At 44.1% G+C, this 27,423-nt stretch overlaps 2 protein-coding genes across 2 annotated transcripts in view; one reads left to right on the plus strand and one right to left on the minus strand.

Moving 5' to 3' along the window:
- Window positions 1–27,423, minus strand: part of iqgap2 (IQ motif containing GTPase activating protein 2) — a 152,343-nt gene that overhangs the window by 58,612 nt on the left and 66,308 nt on the right. Inside the window, exons 9-17 of the mRNA XM_084315885.1 lie at window positions 22,713–22,800; window positions 22,330–22,493; window positions 20,362–20,449; window positions 17,069–17,232; window positions 16,554–16,714; window positions 15,533–15,657; window positions 15,172–15,335; window positions 9,579–9,669; window positions 9,065–9,232 (exon numbers count right to left, since the gene is read on the minus strand). Coding sequence (XP_084172011.1) covers window positions 9,065–9,232; window positions 9,579–9,669; window positions 15,172–15,335; window positions 15,533–15,657; window positions 16,554–16,714; window positions 17,069–17,232; window positions 20,362–20,449; window positions 22,330–22,493; window positions 22,713–22,800 — 1,213 coding nt within the window. The remainder of the gene's footprint in view (window positions 1–9,064; window positions 9,233–9,578; window positions 9,670–15,171; window positions 15,336–15,532; window positions 15,658–16,553; window positions 16,715–17,068; window positions 17,233–20,361; window positions 20,450–22,329; window positions 22,494–22,712; window positions 22,801–27,423) is intronic.
- On the plus strand, window positions 11,795–14,349 carry f2rl2 (coagulation factor II (thrombin) receptor-like 2). The gene is made up of 2 exons (XM_084315896.1): window positions 11,795–12,081; window positions 13,002–14,349. The coding sequence occupies exons 1-2, from the start codon at window positions 12,018–12,020 to the stop codon at window positions 14,048–14,050; spliced, it is 1,113 nt and encodes a 370-aa protein (XP_084172022.1). The 5' UTR covers window positions 11,795–12,017; the 3' UTR covers window positions 14,051–14,349.

A 27,423-nucleotide genomic window follows, 5' to 3' on the forward strand; every position in this document is an offset into this window, starting at 1 on the left:
CTATGGTGTTGAACGCTGAGCTGTAGTCAATGAACAACAGTCTCACATAGCCCCCCTTCTGACGGTCAAGGTGAGAGAGGGTGCTGTGCAGTACCTGGGAGACCGCGTCGTCAGTGGACCTGTTTGTCCTGTATGCAAATTGCATAGGGTCCATATCACTGGGTAGGGAGGCACAAATGTGGTCCTTGACCAGCCTCTCGAAACATTTCATGACCACAGAGGTGAGTGCCACCGGTCTGTAGTCATTTGGACATGTTGGGGAGGGTTTCTTCGGTACAGGGATGATGGTAGACATCTTGAAGCAGGCAGGGACCACTGACTCCGCCAGGGATTGATTAAATATGGCGGTGAACACCGGGGCTAGCTGGTTGGCACAGGACTTAAGTATGCGTCCTGTTATACCATCTGGGCCAGCAGCCTTCCTGGTGTTCACCTGCATAAATGCTCTTCTCACACTGTGTTCCGACAACGAGAGAGCATCCCCGCCCCCCCGCGGTTGCCCCCCCCCCTCCACAACAGCCGGCGCGCCAGTGACGTCACTAGCCGGAGAGCGCCACTGTCTACACCAAACCGAGCGTAGAAAGAGTTGAGCTTGTCCGCGAGGGAGGCGTCGTCGCTCCCCATTGAGGGGGCGCTGACTTTGTAGTCAGTTATTGTCTTCAGTCCCCGCCATAAGCCTCTTGTGTCGTTTTGTGCCATTTGTGTCTCCAGTTTGTCAGCATATGTCCTCTTAGCAAGTTTAACAGCCTTGCGTAGAGTATAGACTGAAGCCTTATACTCATCCATGTTTCCTGACTCTCTGCCCAGGTTGTAAGCGGTGGTGCGAGAGTTCAGAGCTGCTCTAATAGTACTGTCCACCCACGGTTTCTGGTTTGGGAAAACCGCACCTTTTTCGTGGGGACAATACCATCAGCTATTGTTGTTATATAGCTCACCACTGTGTCTGCGAGCTCGCTGACGTCACTGGCGCTGCCTTGGAACATATCCCAATCCGTGTCTGCTAACACGTCCTGGAGCGTGGCCTCTGATTCGTCAGTCAGTAAGAGCAGCTTAGACAGTTGATTCTCCTAGAGGAATTTAAAAGCTGTGTTCCTGATACCGTTTCCACTCATCTAAACGAGCGTAAGGTATTGAAGAAGCGACGCTGCTGTCTTGGCTGATGAGTTTGTGTTGACACACAAATCCGTCTTTGTAGAGGAATACCGTGTTGAGTCCAGGGGTAGGTGTCCTTTTCAGGGGGGCCGTTTCCCGAAACCTGTGTCTGCTGGTCAGTTTATGTCAACTCCTAGGCATGGTGGTTCTGCTAGTGCATTCCCAGAGGGGGTTATATGTTTCTACTGTAAGGAGCCTGGTCATATCATTGCTGGGTGCCCTGTGCTTGAACAGAAACATTTCAAAGCTGTGGCTCTGGTAGGAGCCATATGCAGAACACCTATGCCGACGTTAGAGGGTGATGGGGGGAGTATCAAAGGTGCGGACAAAGAGCTCGAGGGCTCCTCAACATTTTTTTTTTTTTTTTATAAACAAAGTTTTTTATTCAAAGATTCCATTTACATTCATATCTTGCATACAGATGTCATGTCCTTTGTTTTTTCCTTACTGAATATCCCTCCCTCCCGCCCCACCCAGAAAAATAAAAAAGACAGTACAAAAGTAAATAAATACATACAAAATAAAATAAGACAAATACAAAATGTGACATTAGGATCCACTTTAACAGCAATATGGTACTCTTAAAGGATAAGTATATTTGCTATGGATAAAAGGATAAGTATATTTGCTATGGATATAATGAAACATAAGTGCAACTCCAGGTCCGATACACAAGCCAGGTCGTATGACCCTAAATACATGAGGTGGGAGATTAAATAAATACACGCCTACTGTCCCCAACAACCCCAATCAACAGGTAAGCCCACTCAGTGAAAACTGTCCCCCCCCTACATGGCACTCGACATAACTTCAGTCAGGAGGAAACGGATCTATTCTATCTACATACGAGATTAGCGGTTGCCAATGTGTGTAGAATTTATCAGCTGATCCTCGAATTGTAAATTTTATTTTTTCCAGTTTTAGGAATGACATCACATCATTCAGCCATAATCTGGATGATGGGGGAGGTTCTTCCTCAACATTTTTGATGGATGGATTTGTTTCCCTGACTGATGCACTAGAGTCAAAGCAGGCTATAACAATATGGAGAGATACAGGAGCTTTTCAATCCCTCATTCTGGATGGGATTTTGCCGTTTTCAGAAAAGTCTTCATTGCATTCCGGTGCCATTGTTCAAGGCTTTGGAGGAGGCTTTGTGGATGCACCTTTGCATGAGGTCACACTCAACTCTCCCTTAGTATCAGGCAATGTTGTTGTGGGGGTATGTTCTCACATCCCCATAAAAGGTGTGTCCTAAATTCTAGGGAATGATTTGGCTGGTGGCAAAGTGCTGGCATACTTAAGTCCTGTGCTAACCAGCTAGCCCCTGTGTTCACCACCATATTTAATCGATCCCTGAAGGAGTCAGTGGTCCCTGCCTGCTTCAAGATGTCCACCATTATCCCGGTACCAAAGAAACCCTCCCCAGCAGGTCTCAATGACTACAGACCGGTGGCACTCACCTCTGTGGCCATGAAATGTTTCGAGAGGCTGGTCAAGGATCACATTTGTGCCTCCCTCCCCAGTGATATGGACCCTATGCAATTTGCATACAGGCCAAACAGGTCCACTGACCCTCTCTCACCTGGACCGTCAGAAGGGGGGCTATGTGAGACTGTTGTTCATTGACTACAGCTGAGCGTTCAACACCATAGTCCCCACCAGACTGGTGGACAAGCTGATCGAGCTGGGTCTGAGCTCCGCTCTGAGCGCCTGGATACTGGACTTTCTGAGTGAAAGGCCCCAGGCGGTCAGGGTGGGGGGTCAGACCTCCAACACCATCACCCTGAGCATCGGGTCCCCCCAGGGCTGTGTTCTGAGCCCCCTGCTGTACTCACTATACACACATGACTGTGTGGCCAAGTTCAGCTCCAACTCCATAGTGAAGTTTGCGGACGACACAGTGGTGGTGGGGCTGATCTCGAACAACGACGAGAAGGCCTACCGGGAGGAGGTTGAGGTACTGGAACGCTGGTGCCAGGACAACAGCCTGCTCCTGAACATTGGTAAAACCAAGGAGCTGATCGTGGATTATAGGAGAGGACAGCAGGAGACACACACACCACTGAGGATAAACAGGGCTACCGTGGACAGGGTGAGCAGCTTTAAGTACCTGGGGGTCCACATCGCAGAGGATCTGACATGGACAACACACATAGACTCAGTTGTAAAAAAGGCGAAGCAACGCCTCTACCACCTGAGACAGTTAAGGAAGTTCAGAGTATCTGGGAAGATACTCCAGTCCTTCTACTCCGGAGCTGTAGAGAGCATCTTGACTGGAAACATCACTGCCTGGTATGGAAACAGCACGGCACAGGACAAGAAGGCCCTACAGAGAGTGGTGCGCTCAGCCGAGCATACCACGGGTATTGCACTACCACCCCTGCAGGTTCTATACAACAAGAGGTGCAAATCCAGAGCCTGCAAAATAATGAAAGACCCACACCACCCCAACAACAGCCTGTTCATGCTGCTGAGGTCAGGCAGACGCCTGCGAACACCAGCTACTAGGACAGAGAGACTTCGGCTCAGCTTCTTCCCCCAGGCCATCAGAGCCTTGAACACTGAACTCTCCACACACAAGCACACATGAGCACACACACGACACACACACTGTACACGCTCACACACTAGCAGCCACTTTAACATGAGCAAGCACACACTCATGCTGCACACGCCCACACTTATGGCCACTAAGGAAAGGTCACTTTAAAAATAGTATAGTATAACCGGAGATTGTATAAATTAGCATGTACAGAAAAGACCCAGTGCCTCATCCGTAGCTAACAGTGTATTGCACTACCAAAGGACCTAGCATGTCCTCCATGCTCTGTAAATACTTATGTACATATACCAATATGCCCTACTATGTTACTTGTTACTTGTTTATTGCACAATGTTACTTGTTTATTGCACAATGTTGTTCTATTGGATTCTATCATATGTTATTGCACATCGTTGCGGGCAAGACCACCCGCATTTCATTGTATACTTGTATGCCGTGACAAATAAAACTCTTGACTTGACTTGACTTGACTTTACTCCAGTTGTAATTCCCATCCCTGTGGTTTCTGAGGTCCCTGATGAGCTGGCACAGAAACATCCAGGAGTGTTCCCTGTGTGTGCTGTGACACGGGCAATGTCAAAGGACAAAAGTGATGTTGTTGATAACTCAAATTGTGACATTACACTTGGTGACATGTTCTTTGTTGAATTGGAAAGTGACCCTGTTGAGGGATTTGGGAAGGTGATACCGTCTCATGAGCAGCTAGTGCTGGAGCAAAATAGAGATGTCTCCTTGTCGTCCCTCTTTGAAGTGGCTGCATTTAACCGTGAGATGGCGCGGCGTAGTTTAAGTAATGCAGGTGCAGGCGTTGTTGTTGAAGATTTTGGAATGCACACTATGAATGTACCTCTGCATAATGCTTTTCTTCTTTGTGCCCTAGTGTCGGGCCCGGTGGGGAAACCGGGGATGACATGCGTGCCAGATACTCAGGTGGCGGGAGATGATCTGGCGGAGCAGTATCTCAAGGTCTTCCCAGCCTGTACGGTGGCTGAGGCCGCGGACGAATTGGAGGAGGAGAATGAGGAGGAGAATTATGAGGAGGATGAGAGTGGGAAGGATGCTATGAGAAATGTTGCTTCCTACAGTAGCTCTGACGTTCATGATGTCTCGCTTGTCAGCAGTGATGATCCCAGTATGTCAGTTGATGATTCTGATATTGATTCACGTGTCCACACTGACTCTCTGCCAGGCACTGGGTATGCTAGGTATGCTAGTCAACCTAGTTACCTGTGTCCTGTACAGCAGGAGCGGCCTTCACAACCTAGTCTAATGAGTGGCAACCATTTTGATCGTGACAATGTTACTGTTTGTGCCACCATTCTGGATCCTGACGCTGTTGCCGTGTGTGACACCATTGTTGCTCATGTCAGTGCTGATTTGAGTGACACCATTTTGGGTCCTGACCATGCTATTGTTTGTGACACCTTTTTGGATGGTATTCCAAATGTTTTTGTGACTGATGTGTTGCCATGTTCCAGGGACGGTGAGGACGTACCAGAGACGTATGATGATTTTTGTTTTCCTGTTTTATGTCCTGCTGAGCGCAGTGAGCTTAGCTCTCATATTGATTTTGGTTTGCTGTCTCTTTTTGACAGGTCGGTATCGGTGGAGAGGCCTGTTGAATTGGAGCTTATGTGTGATGAGGTCTTGGTTTGTGGATGGGGTCCTAGGCCTTACGCCTCAGTGGAGGATGAGCCTGCTCCACTCCAGCCAATTACAGCAGTGGAGGAGCCTTTTGTGAGGTCTCGCTTGCCCGAGAGTCGGGACAGTGTTTTTTGTTCCACAGTGGCGAGCATTCAACAACGTTGAAGGTCGTGTTCGACAGGGGCCGACCCATTATCACTGTTGTGGTGGTGGCCCATGACGGTTGATGGGTCACAATATTTTGTGTAGTTGAATGTTGTATTAATGATTGTTTTGTGTTTCAGGTGCTATGTTTTGTGGTGGTTGCCTCCTGGGCAACCATTTTAAGGGTGGGGATGTTACGTGCCAGGCTGTCTGCCACTGTGTCCTGTGTTGCAGCAATCAGCTGCTAATTGGGAAGCTGCCTGTCTGGGCTCAAAAGGCCCTCCCCCGCTCCACACCCTGCCACACGGCTGCTGGAAGACACTGTAGGAGCAGTGTCATCCTCCCTTCCACCACATTGACCTTTTGTTTGTGCTAGACATAGTAATAAATATAACCTTTTGGTTTAAACTTGACCGTTTGTGTCTGTGTCCCCCTTATGTTGCTTCCCTCTGAGCCAGGGTCGTAACATATATATATATATTAGGGCTGTCAGTTTATTGCGTTAATTAGATTAATTAATTACACAGCAAATTATCGCATTATGAAAATTCACTCAAAATTAATAAAATTTCTTTTAATTCTTTTAATTTTTTTATCATTCATTCCATAATAATGTAGAATACACATGTACAGACTTTTTTTTTTAATATGGTCCATTTGCATGTTCTTGGTATCTGATTCCAGGGACATCTATGAATCTCAGGGAATGTATTCCCAGTGTCAGAAATACTGTGGGCTAGATCCACAAAGAATGGATTGCACGGTGCAAATTGCACCCTTACTTACAATTCATTATGAATTGAAAATGGGGGATCCTGATGTAAACAAGACGAAAGTCTTTCTCTGGTCTGCATCCCCTTAACAATTGTGTGTATTGAGCCGTACTGTATTGTACCCATTCTGCAATCTGTTAATAACATTTTCATTCAATCAATTAATCTGCGCGGTGATTGATTGAATGCAGATTTTATTTTGAGTAAATTGTAATGAACCAAATGAGAATATCAATACATCTTTTTTTTTTTTTTTATCTTTGACTGTGAATAACACCATGCTCAAATTGACCAGACCTGAAAAATCTAAGCAAATTAATAGATGGAAGATGATTAAACAGAAGGTTTTGTAGATACAGTACTGAATTCTGCCATCCGGACACATGCAATTTGAAATATAATTATAGAATATAGAATATCAGGCATAAAATGGTTATGCGATTAAAATGCGATTAATTAGATTAATTAATTACAAATCCTGTAATTAATTAGATACATTTTTTTAATCGCCTGACAGCACTAATATATATATATAAAAAAGCTTCATCTAAGTCAACACGGCTGGCAGGATAACCAGTCTCCCCAAACCCAACCTGACAGACCTAAACAATATGGCCATTGGACGCATTGCAACCTCAATAGAACAGGACATCACATCACCCACTCAATCACTGCCTCAGCTTACTGCCCTCTGGGTGCAGGTACAGAACACTGGGGTACAGAAGAAGGGCCCGCTTTGGGACAAGCCTGATCCCCTTAGCTGCCTTAAACAAAAGGCCTTGCTGAACAGTGCACAACATTGTATGTTGTTACTGTGTGCTGTTGTATGAACTGTTTTGATATGATATTGTATGTGCTGTTGTCTGATAAGTACAGTGCTGTGAGAAGGAATAAACAATAGAAACAAAACAAGAGAAACAATAAAATCTAAGTCCAAGTCTAATATGTGCCAGTATCATGTTGGTCAGTATGTATAGTGCCAGTATCATGTTGGTCAGTATGTATAGTGCCAGTATCACGTTGGTCAGTATGTACTCTGTGCCATTATCATGTTTGTCAGTATGTACTGTGCCAGTATCATATTGGTGTGTGGGTTGGTGCCTAGGGTTGGGTACTAAACTCTGTACTTTTAAGGGTACCGACCGAATTACGTCGGTACTACCAAGTCCCGATTCACGTTAGATCAATATGTGCCACATTTCGGTACCTAAGACCCTCCCAGTTAGAAAATAATCTGAATTCCAATGATGTGCAATTGTCATTTCATAATGGACACAGACCAGCTCGGACCTTCAATGACGCACAATTGTCATTTCATAATAGACACAGACCAGCGCGGAGCTTACATTTTAGAAGCTATGACATCTACATTTACATTTACATTTAGTCATTTAGCTGACGCTTTTATCCAAAGCGACTTACAAGTTCTGTACGACAAGACAGCAAGAAGGGTACAACTCTATCAGCTGAGTAACAATGTTCATCAAGTGTTGCGTGTTACAGTGTAGGTTAGTTTATTAGGACAAGTGCATGACAGTAAGGTTAGTCAGGGTTAGATTTTTTTTTTTTTTTTTTTTTTTATCATTTCAGATAATGGTTGAAGAAGTGAGTCTTTAGTCGACGGCGAAAGATTGGACGGGATTCGGCGGTCCTAACTGGGATGGGTAGTTCATTCCACCATTGTGGGGCAAGGACTGAGAATAGGCGGCTTCTCTTTGATGACCCTCCGGGAGCTTGGATAATGGATAGGAGTAGGTCTGAGGCGGCCAGAAGATGCAGAGCGTAGGGGTCTTGAGGGTGTGTAGTTAGAGACCATTGACCGGAGGTAGGCGGGAGCGGTTCCCTTTGCTGCACGGTATGCTAGGTCGAGGGCCTTGAAGCGGATACGTGCTTCTAGCTGCGTTCGACAGCCCTGTGACAACTCCTCTCGCGAGTTGTGCTGTTTCTATGTGCAGTGAAAACTCAGCGAGCAACAGGTCCAATGCGTCTAACATACTTTGCATCCTCGCCATTCCTGTATGCCCATGTTGCGGTAAAAACCTTAACTAACCTTAGCTGCTAACGCTAAGTAAGCTAAGCTAAGCTAAGCTAAACTGGAGAAATCCGTTTTGTTTTCGCAGATATCCAACAGTAAGGAAAGGGAGGGGTTATAAGCCATTCTCCCTTTCTGTATATGTGTGCGTGCGTGCGCGTGTGTGTGCGAGTCCCATCTTTGGTCTTTGGAAAGACCAGATGAGGTCAGAGAAGTTTGATGTCTCAGTATCATCTTGGTCAGTACTATGTACTGTGTCAGTATCATGTTGGTGATATTAATTCATATTTAGGTGCCGTGCTCCCTGTGCTCTCTCACTGCATGCCTACTTCTCTATGTTTCTCTTCTCTGCCCCACTGCTTGATTGACTGCAGACCACAGCAGAGGCTGGAACTGCGGACTGGGGCTGTGCAAGTTCATCCAAACTTGCTACAGGAGCTATGTCCACCATTAGGAATAAAAGGATGTATGTCATCTTATCAATTGTGATGTTCTATTGCCAGAAATTAGTGCGTTCCATAGAAATAATGTGCATTTGTAATTGTGATACAGCGCTCACTCACTCTCTAACTCTCTCTCTCACGCACTCCCTCTCTGCCTCTCTCTATCTTTTCTCCCTCTCAGGTACCTGCCCAGAGGCAATCAGAGGATAATGCATCGTACAGTGTTTCTGATTCTGACTCCACAACTGAGCTGGCCTGACTCTCATTCACAACCAGGCTTACTGCTGTGTGGGCGACCCGTGCAGGTTACCTGCAGTAGTGTTGTCAGTCTGTCTCTGGGCCAGCTGAGCCTGGTAGGTGTCGGCACATTCAGACAGCACCCCTCTGAGCCCTGCGGCAGGAGCCTGGAGAGCCTGCAGTGAGCTCTGGGAGTCCCCCTCCACCACGGCACTGTTCACGGCTGCCACTGCTCCAGCCACTGGCGCAAGACACAGTGTTCAACATTAAAAACAATCCCATTTTGCTGAAATAAGATGATTGGAGTGAGGTGAACAGACTGAAAATGTTATCTCATTAGATAAAACAGATGATATATATATATCTTGTATATATATTTGTACAGTTTTCCACTGGGGACATCATTTGCAGTTGAAAAAAGGTAATACATCGCAATATCGCAATATTACAATATCGTGACTCTAGTATTGGGATAATATCGTATCATGAGGCATAGTGATTCCCTCCGCTAATAGTAAGGTCTGTGCACCAGGAGGAAGTATACGATGAGAAGACAATGTTAGCTGACCTCAGTGCAGCTTACGTACATATGCGAGCCTCCTCTTCATCCTGGTTAGCAGTGAGTATGGCCTCCTGGATCTGGTCCAGCCACAGCACTGCAGACTCATCCCCTGAGCTCTGCAGACAAAACACACAGTCACGTTTCCCTTCTTCACAAGTCATAGAACAAACTGCTGAATATGACAACGCATTACTCATTAGAGGTGGGAATTCAGTCATCCATTTTCTTGGTCCAGTTTTCTGGATTTTTTATGTTTCTTATATCTTTCTTGCATTATGTGTTCATTTCAACCCTCTTAACATTCAGTAGCCTACTGTAAATGAGCAAGTCAAATTCTATTGACTTTGTTTTTAAACCATAAAGTGTAACAATACAGTAAGAGGTATTATGCAGTGAACTACTGGAAAAATTATTATCACAATGTATTGAATATGATTGTATCAAAAACCTGTGATGCATTGAGAGTCGTTTGATAATCAAAATCGTAGCCCTAATAATCGTAATGGAATTGTGAGATCCCTGTGGATTCCCACCTCTATTACTCACTTGGGCACAGTCATACAATGCTAACTTGTTATCAGATTGTGTAACTTTTGACTGTTTCGACATGGGTTTTTTTATAACCCATGTCAAAAGGTTATACAACTCTTTAAAACATGTTGATCCCAAGTTAGGATTGTATTTACAAATAAAGCAAGCATACAGTGTTCCACAACATACAGGACAGTAGCATTTCACAGTAACATGGATATAACACGGCAACACAGATATAACACGGCAACAGCAAAACACAGCAAACAGGCAGTACCCTCTCCTCTGCCTCCATAGGCAAGACCTGGGGAAGCATATCAAACGCTGGTTGTTAAGAGACGACACACACCAACACACACCAGTACCATTCCACACACACGTCATTTTCAGTGGCTTCTACAGTATCACCAAAAATAACTCGACAAGCAGAAAGGATGTATATACAGGCTAAGGGGCTAAGGACCTATCTCTGACCACAATGCCCAACAGGAAGTCACAATGAAAACAGACCCTCGTATCAGCTTCGGATGAATGTGTTGTTCACCAGTGAATTCTCAACCAACCTTTATGTAAATTCACAACGCAGTGTCCTTGGGACATGCATACATTTTGACAAAAGAAAAGAAGCACCACATTACAGTAGCAGAAAGATTTGTTACAATAATGATTACAAAACCAGTATTATAACCACTTGTTACAATGTTTTATTGTCTAGAGCAGGGGTGCCCAACCTTTTTTGAACCAAGATCTACTTTTTAATTTACCACCTAGCCGAGAGCTACCAGCCAAAATTTGACCTACTCTCGGCTAGTATTAGTATTAATAGTATTAGTAATACCCATTCAATATTCACTTGTACAGCACTTTGTTCAACTTTGTCAGTGCTGTAAAGTTTAAACCTTTTTAAATCTTAGACAAACAAAACACTTTGCTTTCATGAAATATTGTAAGCCGTCATTTGAGGCTTTATAAAAGCAGCATAATGAACACAAATCTGTCAGTGCCGAGTCCGACCTCATCTTAAATAACAAACAGCAGTGCTTGTTGTAGTTAACAAAGAGAGGCAGAGTTGATTTTTTAATATATATATTTTTTATTTTTTTTAAAGTTTTTATAATCAAATTTTATTAACCGAGATCTACTTGAAATCAGCCCGCGATCTACCTGTCGATCGCGATCAACTGGTTGGGCACCACTGGTCTAGAGGAATGACACACTCAAACTACCCTGAACTCAGAGAAGGTGAGATGAATGATTGTGTCTAATAATCAGAAATTATATAAATAAAATATATATTTCGCTACATTTACTGCATATGATCAAACATGTTACTTTTAATACAACCTGTACACTTGTATATTTATGTACATATACTACAAATATTTGTATTACATATAATCTTGTGCTTTTAATTCTTATCACTCATTTCTTTTTGTGTTCTTATTTACCTTTTTCTATATTCATTGATCTATTCATTGCCGTTTGGTCTGACGACAATGACACAATGTCCCCTTTGGGACAATACAATTTTTTTCTTACATCATCAAGTCAATTAAACTATGACATCATATCCTATAGATGGTCATCCACACAGATGCCAAGTGTCAGTAACTCATTAGAGAAGCCGCCTCCCACACCACTGACTCAACAGGAGGAATTCTGTGTCAAGCCTGAACAGGAAATGTGCTCAGTGCTCTGTACATACACACAGGCGCTCTGGCACATACCGACGGGTCACACAGCTTCAGAGTACATCGGTGAGCTCTGACCAGGGGAGCGGATCAACTGTGACAGAGCAGAAATGTAAACCAGCGCTCTTCACCGATGGAGAACTCCAGAATTATTGCAATTATTTAAAAATAAAATAAAGAAGAAGAAAAGTCTGAAATAAAGAGGATTTTGAATAACACTGAGGCAGGGTCGGGAGGTCGACATGGCCAACCTGCTGCCTGGAATACTGTTCTGTCTGACGGTACTGCAGACCCTTCAGGATGATGGTAAGTCGCTTCAAATTTTTAGGCATTGTCCTGCAACACTAGATTTCATCGACACATCAGTAAAATAGTGTTTCCTACTACAGTAGCAATCATGTAGAAGGACCTCTCACCAGTGTGCTTACCAGAGATGTGCTTATAATTTTCTTTAGGAAATAACTCTTTCAGCAAGAAAAACAACTAATCGACTAACAAGTATTGGTCACTTAAACACAAATCAACTGATTCATGGGCTAAGAGGGGGCAGTCCTCCGAGATATACCAGCAGATAATCAGTATCAGTCTGATTCTATCTTTACAGACGACATTTGGCCAACATTGGAATTGTTACTACTTAACACAAGTCCCACGTGAACAACAGAATAACAAAAATGACGACTCTTGTTTAAAGAACAAATACATTTCAGTTCATTTCTCCTTTAACATTAATTGGCATGGTTATGTCCTTTATTTGTTATGTTTTGAATGTTGTATCCCTCTACACTCATGAGAACACTTGATTACCTGAAGACAGGCACATTATGTAACCAGTATGAGGCTGGGTCTCAGGATGAGGCTAAATAAAATTTGACTTCACGGCTGAAAGTGTTTTAGAAGAACCTCCTGCAAGTGAAAATCCTCCGATTTCAGATCTCAAGAAATTATGTGAAACTAACACTAGACTTTGCTGAATGTCAGAATGGGAACTCCCATTTCCGCTTCAAAAGCAAAAGAAAAGAAATATGATTGTTCTATTTTAAATGTTTATCAAAGTGCTTGGCTGAACAATAGACTTGGGGCATAGGTGATGGAACTGGTGCTTCCTGTGTATTTGAATGTTTGTTTTTTTTGTCTTTTTGTCTGGTGACAGAACTACAAAAGATGCATAAAGAATATAAAAATAGAAGAAGTAAAAGAAAAATGCCTTACCTCCTCCCAAACAGGAAAGAATAACAAAAACAACAGAGATTCTCCTGGACTGGTACCAAAGACCTTCAGAGGCAAGAGCTACCAACGCAACGAGACCAACAAGCCTCACACCCTCCGTCCCGACACCAACCCCCCGTGGCTGAATGTGAGCCCTGGGGACCCTGTGTCCGTCTTCACCACCGGGATCTTCAGCACCCGTGTCATCCCCTCAGCCTACGCCCTGGCCATGGTGGTCGGCATCCCTTCCAACGTCTACATCCTGGTCTTCCTGAGAGCGAAGGCCTTCTCCGTAGCGGTCCTCTACCTGAGCCTGGCCCTCTCCGACCTGTTGCTCCTGCTCTCCCTGGGGCTGCGTATCCACTACCACCTCAACGGAAACCACTGGGTGTTTGGAGAGGCCGCGTGTCGTGCAGTCACCGCCCTTTTCTACGGCAACGTCTACTGCTCTGCCCACACCATCGCCTGCATCAGCGTGAAACGCTACCTGGCCGTGGTGAGGCCGTTTCTGTACAGGAGGCTGCCCAAGACCGCCCTGTCGATAGGGGCCTGCCTGGGGGTGTGGATCGTGTTTGGGGTCGCTGTAGTACCCGAGCTCCTGGTCAGGCAGAGCTACCGGTTATCTGGACTGAAGGTCACGACATGCCACGACGTACAGCCTCTACAGGAGGATTCCCATTCCCTGCTGGTGCCCTACAGACTGGCGCTCGTCTGTCTGGCCTTCGTCGTGCCCTTCCTGACCTGCGTCTGCACTCACGCGGCCGTGGTGCGCAACCTGGGGCGTTCGGGCTGCGACTGGGCACCTTTCGTCAGGGTCAGCTCCCTGGTCTTCTTCATCTTCGTGGTGTGCTTCGCCCCCAGCGGCTTCCTGCACACCGCTCACTACGTCAGGCAGCTCTCCAGTGGCGACGACGGGCTGTACGGATATTACAGGGTGTCCGTGTGTCTCTGCTGCTTCCACAGCTGCCTGGACCCCTTCCTGTGTGTTCTCATGTCCAGGACGGCAGCCTCAAAGCTGCAGTTCATTTCCCTGCGGAGGAAGCCGCAGAGATCTGTTTTGATCTGATACTGTTCTCATAGGAACCATTGTTGAAGACACAGCAGGGGGATTCCAGGCCCAAGGAACACACTTAAAACACAAGTTTTATGGCCCAGTTTCCCCCTAAGCAACTCTATTTCTGTGTGAAGAGAAATATCCAGAATCGGCTATTGAAGCCTTTTCTGGGAGATTCTTAGTGGAACACCACAATATTGAAGTACACGGACAAGGAAGACTGCTATAAAAAGTGTACATCGTTCGTATTGTTAAGACACTGCTATTTGTAAATATACCCACAACTTGACATAAAAAGTACATTATTTACAGCCACGTGCATTCCTTTCTACCAAGTCTTCAGTGTACAGTACATTACGGTAAGAGGGTGTAAGTAATGTGTCAAATCAAGGTGAAGACACTAGAGGCTACTGATGTTCCAGACAGACATGTTTCAACATCAACACATTAATTATGCAGTATTCATTCCTTTCAACTTCTGAATCAAAGACTTGATGAATCCACAATGACAAGGGGATATAGACCAAGAAATGCTATAGGAGATATACGCTTGAAGATTTGATGACACTGATCAGCCACAGCGATCATCAACACACACAAACAACAATGCAAAAACGAGATACAGTAGGGGATGGCAGACTACAGATAATTACAGACATTACATTAGTCCAAACATGCCAGTGCACCATTCAGCCAGGAAGTCCAATTTGCAATTTCCAAGCCTTGAACCGTGAAGGGGTGAGTCACACATCAAACATCATCTACAGGTCATACTGTATAATGATTTACTGAAAGAAATGACAGATTTCCTGTTTAGTTTTTATTGTTTAAAAGAGTTTGGTCATTGTTTCGTTTTCATCAGTTTCCGCTTTTTTCCCGTAATATGGGTTAATATTGGTCAGAGGCAAGATTTAAGAAGTTCAGAATGGATAGTGCAATACAAACAACACCTTGTGAAGGCAGTTGACACAGTCATGTAGACATCCCAGTCTCAATGAACATAATGCACCAATGCCTCCTCATGTTTGCCGCATTGACAAAGACTAAGGCGAAAGACATAGTTCCAATATAGTTCCAGGTTTGTTTTTGTCTAGTTTTTATTTTATTTCACTGATGGTTAACCTCATCAGTACCTGGCAGATGAGCAGCTTGGTGTGCTGCAGGACATCGTGGTAGTGTTTGGCCGTGGCTGGGTTCACACCGCTCAGCTTGGCTGTAGGTAGAAGCAGGGCAGCCAGCGTCTGTTCATGGTCACCTGAGTTCAGAGCCTCGTTTATCTCAGCTAGAGCTATGATGCCTGCAGAGAGAGAGAGAGAGAGAGAGAGAGAGAGTCAAATATGAAGTGGTTTTGGGGTTTGACATATACTTTTCAGCTTCTTCACAATTTACGACCGTGGAAATCTTTGTTCCCAACATCTTGTATCATGTATCTCATCTCTTGCTCTAGACTAAGCATTATGAACTAAACCCCACAGCCAACAGACACATTCTTACGTTCATGCTCTTCGTGGACTTGAATGTTGACAGTGTCGATGCACTTCTGAACATCGTTCCAGGTGAGGAACTCCTGGCCCTGGGCAAGACCCTCGGCCCGCAGCTTGATCAGAGTGTCGGAGTACCTGAGGGGGAAGGTCACAGAGAGGTTCAAATACACAAACACACTCATGACTTAAAACACAGTCCCGGCGTGCAATTCAAACTCCTGTTGAGGGGTTTCTTTCCATTTTCAAATTTCAATCTTTAAAATGTTCAATAGAAAACAGACAAACAGAAACAACAATCATGAACCGGAGAAAAAAAAAATAACTAAAGAAAATATAAACTAAATAAATGAAAATAAGACAAAACAAAGAGGGGCGTTCACCATTATTTTCTCTCTGTATTTCACACAAAGTCTGGCCTCATGGGCCTCACCAAATCCTGCCATTTTTGTTTAGATTAGATTCAAATGTATTGTCATCATACAGCACAAGTGCAGTACAACAAAAAGAAGTTTGGCCTCCAACCAGACTGCAAATGTAACAGTAAAGTGCAATAACAATATACAATGTACAGGTGATTAAACTGGGTATAAGATATACAAATGTGTACTACTGAGTGTAGTGCTAATCAGATGTATGTACGGAGTTGTAATATAATATGTACAGTGATACAGGTATAAAGACAGCATGGTAGTAGTCATACTGGCCTGCAGCATAACTAGTAAGTAAGTAAGTAGGTAAGGGATATGTACAGGTATAGATATAGTGTAAAAGGGTTATGTGCAGGTATGTACAGACAGATGTTGATAGATATATATATATACAGTGAGAATAAATAGATGGTATATACAGCATTATTATACATGCTATCATACAGAGTTATGGGTTATATGCAGGTGTATAAGTAAGTATATAGAAGGATTACATGCAGGTATATTCAGACAAATCTCTTCCACCTTTCCTCAAACCTTTCCTTCTGTTGTCTTGGTGCATACGTCAACCTTTCCATCTCATGGATCACTTAGATCCGTTACCTGTTGAGGTTGTCCTGGTCCATGTTGCTGAAGCCCAGAGGAGAGTCAGACAGCTGCTCAGTGACAGCCTGGGGGTCTTTGGTGTCCAGCACCTCGTTCAGAACAGCCACAGCAGACAGCATCTCCACAGCCACGCTCAGCTCCTCGTGGCTCAGGCCAGACTGATGATGACCACAAAGAGTCTGGGGTTACAAAAAACTGGGCTCGTGTGTGTGTGTGTGTGTGTGTGTGTGTGTGTGTGTGTGTGTGTGTGTGTGTGTGTGTGTGTGTGTGTGTGTGTGTGTGTGTGTGTGTGTGTGTGTGTGTGTGTGTGTGTGTGTGTGTGTGTGTGTGTGTGTGTGTGTGTGTGTGTGTGTGTGTGTGTGTGTGTGTGTGTGTGTGTGTGTGTGTGTGTGTGTGTGTGTGTGTGTGTGTGTGTGTGTGGTATACATTGTCCTGGTAGAGACGGACAGCGCGACATGCATGGTCCAACAGGTGGCCACAGATGCGACAGATCAATCCAGACACTTGCTCACCTTGGGCCCCTGTAACTGCAGGCTGAAGAGCTCCGTTTGGTAGAGGTTGGCAGCTGTCTGGTAGACGAGGGGCAGCTGGGCCTCGGGGTTCATCAGCTGCTCCACCGTCTCTACCGCGTCGCCGTGGCGAACGGCCGTGTTGATCGCTGCGACCGCCTCGAGCCCTGAAGAGGAAAACAGCAGTCAGCACGGCTGGGAATCAAGGAAACATTTTCAATACAGATTCTGATGCTTTCAATTCTTTCCCATTGCCTTTCTTTCTTGAATGAAAGTACATTTCACTATCGTGTGCGCACTATTGCACTATTTTACATACATACATACATACTATTTTACTTGTCTATTCTATGCTAATTTATGTTTATTTTATTGTACTGCTCAGGGCCTCAGACCCTGGAGGTGGGTGGGACCTGTGCAGGAACCACTCTTGGGGTTGGACATTTTAACACAGAAATCTGTCACAATCCTTTTAATATATTTTAATGACAGAAATAAATCTATTACAATATTTTCTTAATAATAATTAAAAAAAAATTCATAGATTTGCATGACATAAATCTATAAAATATTTTCAGGGAGGTTTTAATGTAAAATGTAAAAATTAATGTAAAAAAAGTAGATTAAATTATTTTCCTAAATCAGTCCATTCACTCCATTGATTTCCTCAATAAAAATGTCAATGCTCAATGTAAATTATCTTGAAATAAGAGTTCTTACTGACGTTCAGTTTATGGCTACCGTTATATGAATGAATGAATGAATCTTTATTTTTGAATGTTATGGTTCATGTGACATAGCCACTGGTCCAAGATCAGAAAACCTATTCTTCAAATCTTTACAGCATACTGAACATATAATAAATGGGCATAAACGTCACAGAGCAGTGCGTCAGCTCAGCAAGGCACACAGTATCCTGAAAGACCCCAGACACCCAAACCACAAACTGTTTGAGCTCATGCGGACCACATCCAAAAGAACACTGAACAGCTACTTCCACCTGTCAAACAGACTACTGACGGATAGACTCTGAATGATCAGCAGACTGCCCACCACCCACAAACACCAACAACACACAACCTACGGAGACATCAGCCCCAACCCTGACCATCATTAACAGCCAGGTCAGTAGGCAGCTCTCCAAGATTAGTGTGAATAAGGCCAGAGGACCGGACAACACCAATCCCAGGGTGCTCAAAGCATGTGCGGAGCAGCTGGCAGCACCGCTCCAACATCTCTTCAACCTCTCCCTGAGGCTGGAGAGGGTGCCCCAGCTCTGGAAGACCTCCTGCATCATCCCAGTGCCCAAGAAGGGACGACCCAGCACCCTCAACGACTACAGGCCAGTTGCTCTGACGTCACACGTCATGAAGACGTTTGAGAGACTGGTCCTGCAACACCTCAAGCCCCTGGTGTGTGACTCCCTCAACCCCCTGCAGTTTGCATACCAGGCAAACATCGGGGTGGAGGACGCCATCATCTACATGCTCCACAGAGCGTACACGCACCTGGAGAAGCCGCGCAGCTCAGTGAGGATTATGTTCTTTGATTTCTCCAGCGCCTTCAACACCATCCAGCCGTCACTGCTAGCGGAGAAGCTTTCTGCGATGCAGCTGGAGCACGGCTTGGTGGCCTGGATCAAGGACTACCTCACTGAGAGACCGCAGTACGTCAGACTAAAGGACAGTCAGTCTGACGTACTGGTGAGCAACACCGGCACCCCCAAGGAACTGTGCTGTTACCCTTCCTCTTCACCCTCTATACCTCAGACTTCTGCCGCAACTCAAGCGGGTGCCACCTGCAGAAGTTCTCAGACGACTCCTCCATCGTAAGCTACATCACCGACGATGATGAGGAGGAGTACAGAGCCCTGGTGGAGAGCTTTGTGGGGTGGAGCGACAGCAACCACCTCCAACTCAACACCAGTAAGACCAAGGAGGTGGTGGTGGACTTCCGGAGGGGCAAGAAGAGGCCCCCCCCGATTCCCATCACCATCCGAGGGGAGGAGGTGGAGGTGGTGGACTCATATAAGTTCCTGGGGGTACACCTGAACAATAAACTGGACTGGTCAGATAACACAGAGGCCCTCTACAGGAAGGGACAGAGCAGGCTGTTCTTCCTGAGGAGACTCAGGTCCTTCAACGTGTGCAATAGACTGCTGCAGTCATTTTACCAGTCTGTAGTGGCCAGTGTCCTCTTCTATGCTGTGGCATGCTGGGGAGGCTACATCAACTCAAGGGACACCAACAAGCTCAACAAGCTGGTGAGGAAGGCTAGCTCCATGGTGGGAGTCGAGCTACCTAGACTAGAGGTGATGGCAGAGAGGGGGATGAGAAGGAAGCTGGCTGCCATCCTGGAGAACCCCTACCACCCCCTCTACGACGAGCTAGTCAAGATGAGAAGCACGTTCAGCCACAGACTCATACTCCCCCGACACTCAACTAACCGCCTCGGACAGTCCTTCATACCAGCGGCCATCAGGCTCCACAACAGTGGGCAGCAACTAGCGGCCTTCAGGCTCCACAACAGTGGGCAGCGACTGCTGCCAGACATTGACCTAGAACTAATAGGAACCCAAGGAGGACAATAACACTACCTTAGGCATACTGCACCTTATGTGGATACTGTGATACTGTGAATAATGTATATTCAGTTAGTTAGATAGTAAATTATAACACTACCTTAGTCATACTGCACCTTATGTGACACTGTGAATATATATTTCAGTTAGTTAGATAGTAAATTATATTGACCTATTTGTCTACACTGCTTGTGTTGTTTTTACTACCTGTACCCCCCCCCCCCTTCCCCCATGCTGCTATGATGCCTGAATTTCCCCAAGGGGATAAATAAAGGAATATCTTATCTTATATCTTATCACTGATGAGCATACACACAAAAGCACCGTAAGTGACACACCACACAAGCACACTTACTACACGCACGCACTGCTGCTAACATATACAGCACCTTGTATTATATATTTTGTATCGATAGAATATATGTTGTGTATTATGTTTAGTTTATAGTTTATTTATAGCTTGTTTGGTTTATAGTTATAGTTTATATGTATAGTTTATATAGATAGAATATACGTTGTGTATTATGTTTATTGTTTACAAATCTAGGAGGACCCGGGAAAAACAAGCAACTCACGTTTTTCTGAATGCATGTACAAAGATGTGACAATAAAATAATCTGAATCTGAATAATAGGGTAAAATAAGTGAACTCTATTTTCAACTGACCGAGTGTCACCGCTTAACCACAGTAACTGCCAGAAGGAAGAGTACTTACTTCGTTTCTCTGCCTCAGCAAAGTCATTACAGGAGCTCACCACCCTCTGGATCTCCTCTTTCTCCAACAACATGGCCGTCCCTCCTTCCTACAGCACAGATACAGGGCCATGCAAGGAGTACTTCAATCACTTGACAGTGAGATCTAGTATTATGTAGTCGTTAATAAAAACAAGTGTTCAGATTCCCAGTAATTTCTCTGTAAGAATTTAAAAAGTCCCTTGGGCCCAGTACTGGTGTGTCAGCCAGAACAGACTCTGGGACAAAATATGGAATAGTATGAAATCAACACATTGTTTTTTGAAGGTTGTATTACATTCTTAGGGAAAGAAGTGTTGACAGACGTTTTGGCACCAGGCCATCATCAGTGGTGTGATCAATCCTGTCAGTTCTTGTTCTTAAATGTAATAAATCCTCAAAGTAATATGAATTTATTTTCCCACAGTCTCTTCTGAGTGACAGATCAGATCATGTCCATCAGTGTCCACTGACCTTAGCTTTTATTTAACCAATAAAACACACTGTGTGGTCTATAATGATCTATAATGAACATATGAGACCTTCAGAGTGAAATGCGGTGTCCCACAAGGCTCTGTCCTGGGCCCTTTGCTATTTTCCATTTATATGCTACCCCTCTTTGGTATTAACTTTCATTGTTATGCAGATGACACCCAATTATACCTACCTATTAAGCTGAATGATTCCTCCCAATTACAAAATATCGAGGCTTGCCTGCAATTACAAAATATCGAGGCTTGCCTGCTTGCCATAAAAAACTGGATGTCACAAAATGTTGCTCTTTAACGCAGATACAACTGTGTGAGTGGATGTCTCGAGTGACTGATAGTGTGTCGATATACAGATTGCAGTGACTGTTCTACCTAGGTCTAACTGGATCTGAGCACCACTGGCGCCATGGTTCTGCTTCAAGTCAAGTCAAGTCAAGTCAGTTTTATTTATATAGCACATTTCCAGGCAGCGGCAGCTGGCACCAAAGTGCTTCACAAGCAAGTTGATAAAAACAAAATAATGTGATGCAAGGTATAAGATTAAAAACATAATAAAGCAATGAAAGCAACAAAAACAAAACAATATGGTGCAGGATATAAGATTTAAAACATAATAAAGCAATGAAAGCAATAAAAACTGGTAGGACACAGTAAAACAAAGAGGATAGAAGGGCCAGGGGTCTAGTGGTGATTAAGTAGGGGGGAAGGCCAAGGAGAACAGGTAGGTTTTCAAGAGTGATTTAAAAGCCTGCCCGGTCTGGGCGGTCCGTACGCTGAGGGGGAGGCTGTTCCACAATCTAGGCGCTGCGGTGGAGAAAGCTCTGTCTCCCCTAGTCTTGAGCCTGGTTCTGGGCACCACCAATAGCAGCTGGTCAGCTGATCAGAGGGATCGGTGGGGGGTGTGGCGGTGCAAGAGCTCGGACAGATAGGGAGGAGCCGTGCCATTTAGTGATTTAAAAACATTTAAATGCCCGCTCTACTTCAACTGGATCCAAGCGGTTCTCCTGCCCCCTGGGAAATATAACTCTGAGACTTTGAGCTCCGAGCCTTGACTTCTTGACTTCGCACTCATGCTTTTTTTTTTGTTCTTAGCTCTTTTTATTTTACATTTAAAATGTAATCTATTATGTACTTTAGATACTATTGCTACCATGTATGTATGTATAATAATACATATTATTCCAATTATTCGCCCGTTCTATTCTCCATCCATCTATCATCCATATTGCTAGGTTTTAGTGAGTCGTTCCTCATCTTCATTGAGGAATGTCTGGGAGTGTTGCATATATGGATTTTATGGTGGTTTTTGTTCTGGATCTATTGTGATGTTTCTTCTTCACTTGTAAAGTCCATGGGGGCAATTCCATGTGATCTCGGGCTCTACAAATACATTTGATTTGATTTGACTTTGTGCCGACAGTAACTAAAAAGAAATATCCTGTTCATCAGTGTCCACTGACCTTAGCTTTGTGCTGACAGGAATTGATAAAGTGTTCCAGGTACCAGTGGGAGTTGGCCTCCTGGACCCCCAGCAGGGCCAGGGCCTCTAGCCTGAGCGCAGCCAGCAGAGAGGCTTCATCCTGGGCAGACGCAGCCTGGTTCACCTGCCTCACTGCTGCTTGGACTGGAGATGGGGCAAACCGAGACAGAGTTAATTTTGCAACAAAACAAAACACATTTCCTTTTTATCAACTTTTGGTTCAGCTGTTGAAGCAAATACTATATAACCATAACACAGTGAATTTTTTTAATTCTTCTAGATTCAAAATGTTAATGACAAAGTTTAGAATGGAGTCTATGGGAAGTACGGTATATCACATGTGACGTTGACCTCTATACTCACCATTGACAAGGTTAATGCAGCTCTGGATCTCCTGCTGAGTCAGCAGTTCTTCATAAACATCTCTTTCCTCTAAAGCAATGGAGGAGCGCTGAGGAGGGGAGGCAGAGGATACATAAATGTGGGCCTGGTTGTGTGGTGGGGCATGAAGATGACATAAACGTGGGCCTGGTTGTGTGGTGGGGCATTAGAGGGTATTGTACCCTCACATTGATATGGTGCTCCCCGTCTCCCTCGTTTACCCTTTACAGATGTACACCAGTGCTACAGTGGAGACAGACACCAATGTCACTTATCACCTTAAAATATTTGTTTTATAACCAGCAGTGTATAGAATCACTGCCACTAAAGGCAGACTTGCTCCAAATAGAAACAGGATACGTTGCTGCCAATATACTTGGTGTGGCCGCGCAACTTAAGATTACCACACGTTGCCACGGTAGCCGGCATGCGGAGCATCCGACTACGGTAGTTGGACTAGCGAGCGGTTGCACACTAAGGTGCCCAAAGCCACCGCGGAGCTTCGTATTGTCCATCTATGTTTGTTCTTATGAAGCTGCCGAAGTTTGTTTCCGCAAAACAAGTATACTGTCGCCTTGAGACTTTGTCAGTTAGTGGTTTCGTGGTTTTTTGTTGTTGATCAGATGACAAAACGTATGACCTGAACCGTGAACTAAACAATTTTCTTTTTAATTGATATGATTAAAGTATTATACAAAGACCCATCGGCCATGATTACAACAGGTATAATCACCTCCGAAATCTTTCCGGTATCGCGCTCCTCCAGACAGGGTTGCCCTCTTAGTCCCGGACTATTCGCTTTATCATTAGAGCCTTTAGCACAATATATAAGACAATCCCAATCTATAGAACCAATCGCAATTAAGGGCACACAACATCATATTAGTTTATATGCGGATGACGTAATATTGTTCATACAAAACCCTAACACCTCAATGCCTCATCTTCTCAAGTTGATTGATGACTTTGGCAATCTATCGGGATTTAGGATAAATTGGCCAAAGTCAGCTTTCCTTCCACTTAATACCCTTGCAAAGAATACATTCCTTCCAGAAAAAATACCAATGGTTAAACACTTCAGATGTTTAGGAGTTGAAGTATTCCCTACTATAAGCCAAACGGTGAAGTACAATTACATAAAATTCCAAGATAAGATCAAATACGACTTTGACAGGTGGTCCAAACTCAAAAACTCAGTACAGGCACGGGTATCAATAGTTAAGATGGATGTTTTACCTAGAATCAACTTCATTAGCTCAATGTTACCGTTACCCCCTCCTGATGGTTACTGGAAAAAATTACACTCCACCGCATACACATTTATTTGGAATAACAAACCTCCACGTATAAAAAGATCCACCGCACAGAGAAACAAAGCCGACGGAGGTATGGCATTTCCAGATTTTTACCACTATTTTAAAGCGTACTCTTTAAGACCACTGACAACCTGGTTTGATTCCCAAGCATCTGTATCCTGGAGAAACTTAGAAGTAAATATAGTAGGGCAGTTAGGTGGCGTAGCGGAGATTGCGTTCGTCACCAACCCCGGAGCTGTGAGCTGGATTCGCCTGTTCGAATCCAGCTCACAGCTCCGGGGTTGTCACCAGCTTGGCTGGCCGTTCACACTAATACAATTGGCAGTATTAGAGGGTGGGAGAAGCTGGCGGGGTGGGTCCAGGTCGTTGTAAAAACAGCGACTCCTACAGTTCGGTCGGGGCGCCTGCTAAGCGCGGATGGGACCTGAGTGGGATAGTGTGATCCTTCCACACGCTACGCCCTCTCGGAGAATATCCGCGCTGCCAGGTGAAAAGAAGCGGTTGATTGGCTGGACGTGTGTCGGAGGAAGCACGTGATAGCCTCCACTCTCACAGATGATCTGACTGTGGGGGGTAAGTGCGCAGCGACCAGGAAGGGGATTGGGAATTGGCATAACGACTAACATTGGGATGGGAGAAAATCGGAGGAAAATGGAGGGGGAAAAAGATAAAAAAAAAAAAAAAAAAAAGTAAATATAGTAGCACCACATAGGCTGCAGGACATAGTATACACCATATTATCAATTAAGCAATGCGAATTGAAATTTGGCCCCTTTATTACTCATGTGATCCGAATATGGCGTGAAACACAAAAAAAATATTCTAACCAACATAAATGGCATAGTCATACTCCCCTATTCAATAACAATGTACTCCTGATTGGAAAACTACCTATAAGATACCCTAAATGGGAAAAGCAGGGCATACACACATTAGGAGATGTTTTCAACAAACAGGGTTTTTGTAGCTATAAAGACATACATAAAAAATGTTATCTCACCAGTTCCACATATTATTTTTACGCACAGTTATTGGTTTGTTTGAAGGCTCATGGAGTCCCATTAAGGATACCAATTGAGCACCACAGATACCACAAATTATTCTATGAAAGAGAGACATCGAGAGGTTTCGTATCAGATTTTTATCATCACTTACTAACGTCCTCGTATGGAATCCTCCCCCTAGACTCAGTCTGGAGGAGGGATATACCAGACTTGGAAATAAATTTTGATTGGCAAAAGTCTGGGCAAACGTTCGAATTGCGTCACGTAACCCGGACCATCAACAAATTAATCTTAATTATATTCATAGGACATACTTGACTCCTATAAGATTGAACAGAATGGGACTTAAACAAGACTCCAGATGTTCCTTATGTACAAATGGGGATGAGGGTACATTTATGCACATGTATTGGGATTGCCCACCAGTTAAGATATTCTGGAAAGAAGTGGCCCAGCAATTATCAAATTTCTTATCTCTGAACATACCTGTACACCCCTCTGTATTGCTGTTGAATGATGTTTTTCAGTATGGAGCCCCTATACAGCTAAAGAGATTAGTTTTATCTGGTCTCCCAGCGGCTAAAAAGCTGATAGCATCACGATGGTTTCAACCGGAAAAAATGTGTCGGAAGGTATGGGTTCTTACATATCTCGATGTGATCTATCTAGAAATATCTACAGCAAGAATTGTAGGTGTCAGTGAAGCCTAAATTGCAATCTGGTTAGAAATGGTGGAGAGAATAAAAGCTAGCATATGAATTGTAGTGCCTGGTTAGGAACGAATGATAACAGATGGATTATCCAAGTGGGGGTCCGGGGGGGGTGGGCGAGCGAGAGCATATTATTTAAATGGTGATTTCATTGGATGTTTACTGTTAATGCTTGTATGTCTAATTTTATGTTATGTTTAAAAAATAATAAAAAAATAAAACACAAAGAACTAAAAAAAAAAATTCACAGATGAGGACAGCCCTTTTCAAAAATACTTTATTCTTATCCATTTGTATGCATTAAAGGAAAACTCCAACATTTTGGGAAATTAGCTTATTTAACATCTTCCCTGGAGTTAGACAAGAAGATACATACCTTTTTTGTCTCTGTGCGTGCATTTAGCTTAGAGTCGCTCCGTTAGCATAGCTTAGCTTCATCACTGGAAGTGAGGCAGGACAGTAGCGTGACGTTCCCTACAGGTTTGTTGATATTCTCATTCCTTCAAAGGATCCGAACCGATTGAAGTTTATGGATACCATGACTTAAAATCCTCTTACCTTGACGATTAAAAGCCTCCCCAATTTAGAAAACAGTAATCCAATGGCTGGTATTGATAATATACTACTAACTACTGGACGCTCGGAGCTAACCGGAGCTAACGCAGAACAGGAGGATGGTAAAGCAAATATAATGACTTCCTTTCTGGGGTTTTCAAAATAAAAGTGCGATGTTTATAGCAGCGGAAAATGTTTATTTTGTACATTATCTAACGTTAACACGAACCTAAACTAACTTTAGGTTAGTTGTGACGTTAGTTTAGGTTCGTGTTAACGTTAGATAATGTACAAAATAAACGTTTTCCGCTGCTATAAACGTCGCACTTTTATTTTGAAAACCCCAGAAAGGAAGTCATTATATTTGCTTTACCATCCTCCTGTTCTGCGTTAGCTCCGGTTAGCTCCGAGCGTCCAGTAGTTAGTAGTATATTATCAATACCAGCCATTGGATTACCGTTTTCTAAATTGGGGAGGCTTTTAATCGTCAAGGTAAGAGGATTTTAAGTCATGGTATCCATAAACTTCAATCGGTTCGGATCCTTTGAAGGAATGAGAATATCAACAAACCTGTAGGGAACGTCACGCTACTGTCCTGCCTCACTTCCAGTGATGAAGCTAAGCTATGCTAACGGAGCGACTGTTCCCTAAGCTAAATGCACGCACAGAGACAAAAAAGGTATGTATCTTCTTGTCTAACTCCAGGGAAGATGTTAAATAAGCTAATTTCCCAAAATGTTGGAGTTTTCCTTTAAGCTAATTTATACTGATGAAGTTATATACTGTACTGTATATTACATAATAATATGCTGCTGTATCACAAATCACAAGACGTCACTAGACGCCAGTGTTTGTACAGTATGCATGAGGAGGGGTATGGCAGGAGACTCTGGTGAGATGCTGAGCGGTGTTGAGGCTGGGCCAGTGTTTGGAGAGGTTAAGCTAACACTGCAGCCACTGGAATGTGCTAGCAAGGCCTGCGGACAGTGAATCAGCAGTGGTCACCCAGCTAGAACCTCAGGCAGTACCAGTTCTCGTCAGTGAGTTGTCTTGTTACCAAACACCAAACAGGAAAAACACAGCTTACTGAAATGGTCAGGGTGAAATT

Source organism: Notolepis coatsorum, assembly GCF_963971535.1.
Source record: "Notolepis coatsorum genome assembly, chromosome: 1".
In the NCBI taxonomy this organism is placed as follows: Eukaryota; Metazoa; Chordata; class Actinopteri; order Aulopiformes; family Paralepididae; genus Notolepis; species Notolepis coatsorum.

What these genes read in the sequence shown, in the direction of transcription:
- f2rl2 (XM_084315896.1), top strand. Translation starts at nt 12,018, where the DNA reads ATGGCCAACCTGCTGCCTGGAATACTGTTCTGTCTGACGGTACTGCAG. An exon ending in GCAGACCCTTCAGGATGATG is followed by an intron (nt 12,082 to 13,001) that starts GTAAGTCGCTTC and finishes CCTCCCAAACAG; the next exon opens with GAAAGAATAACAAAAACAAC.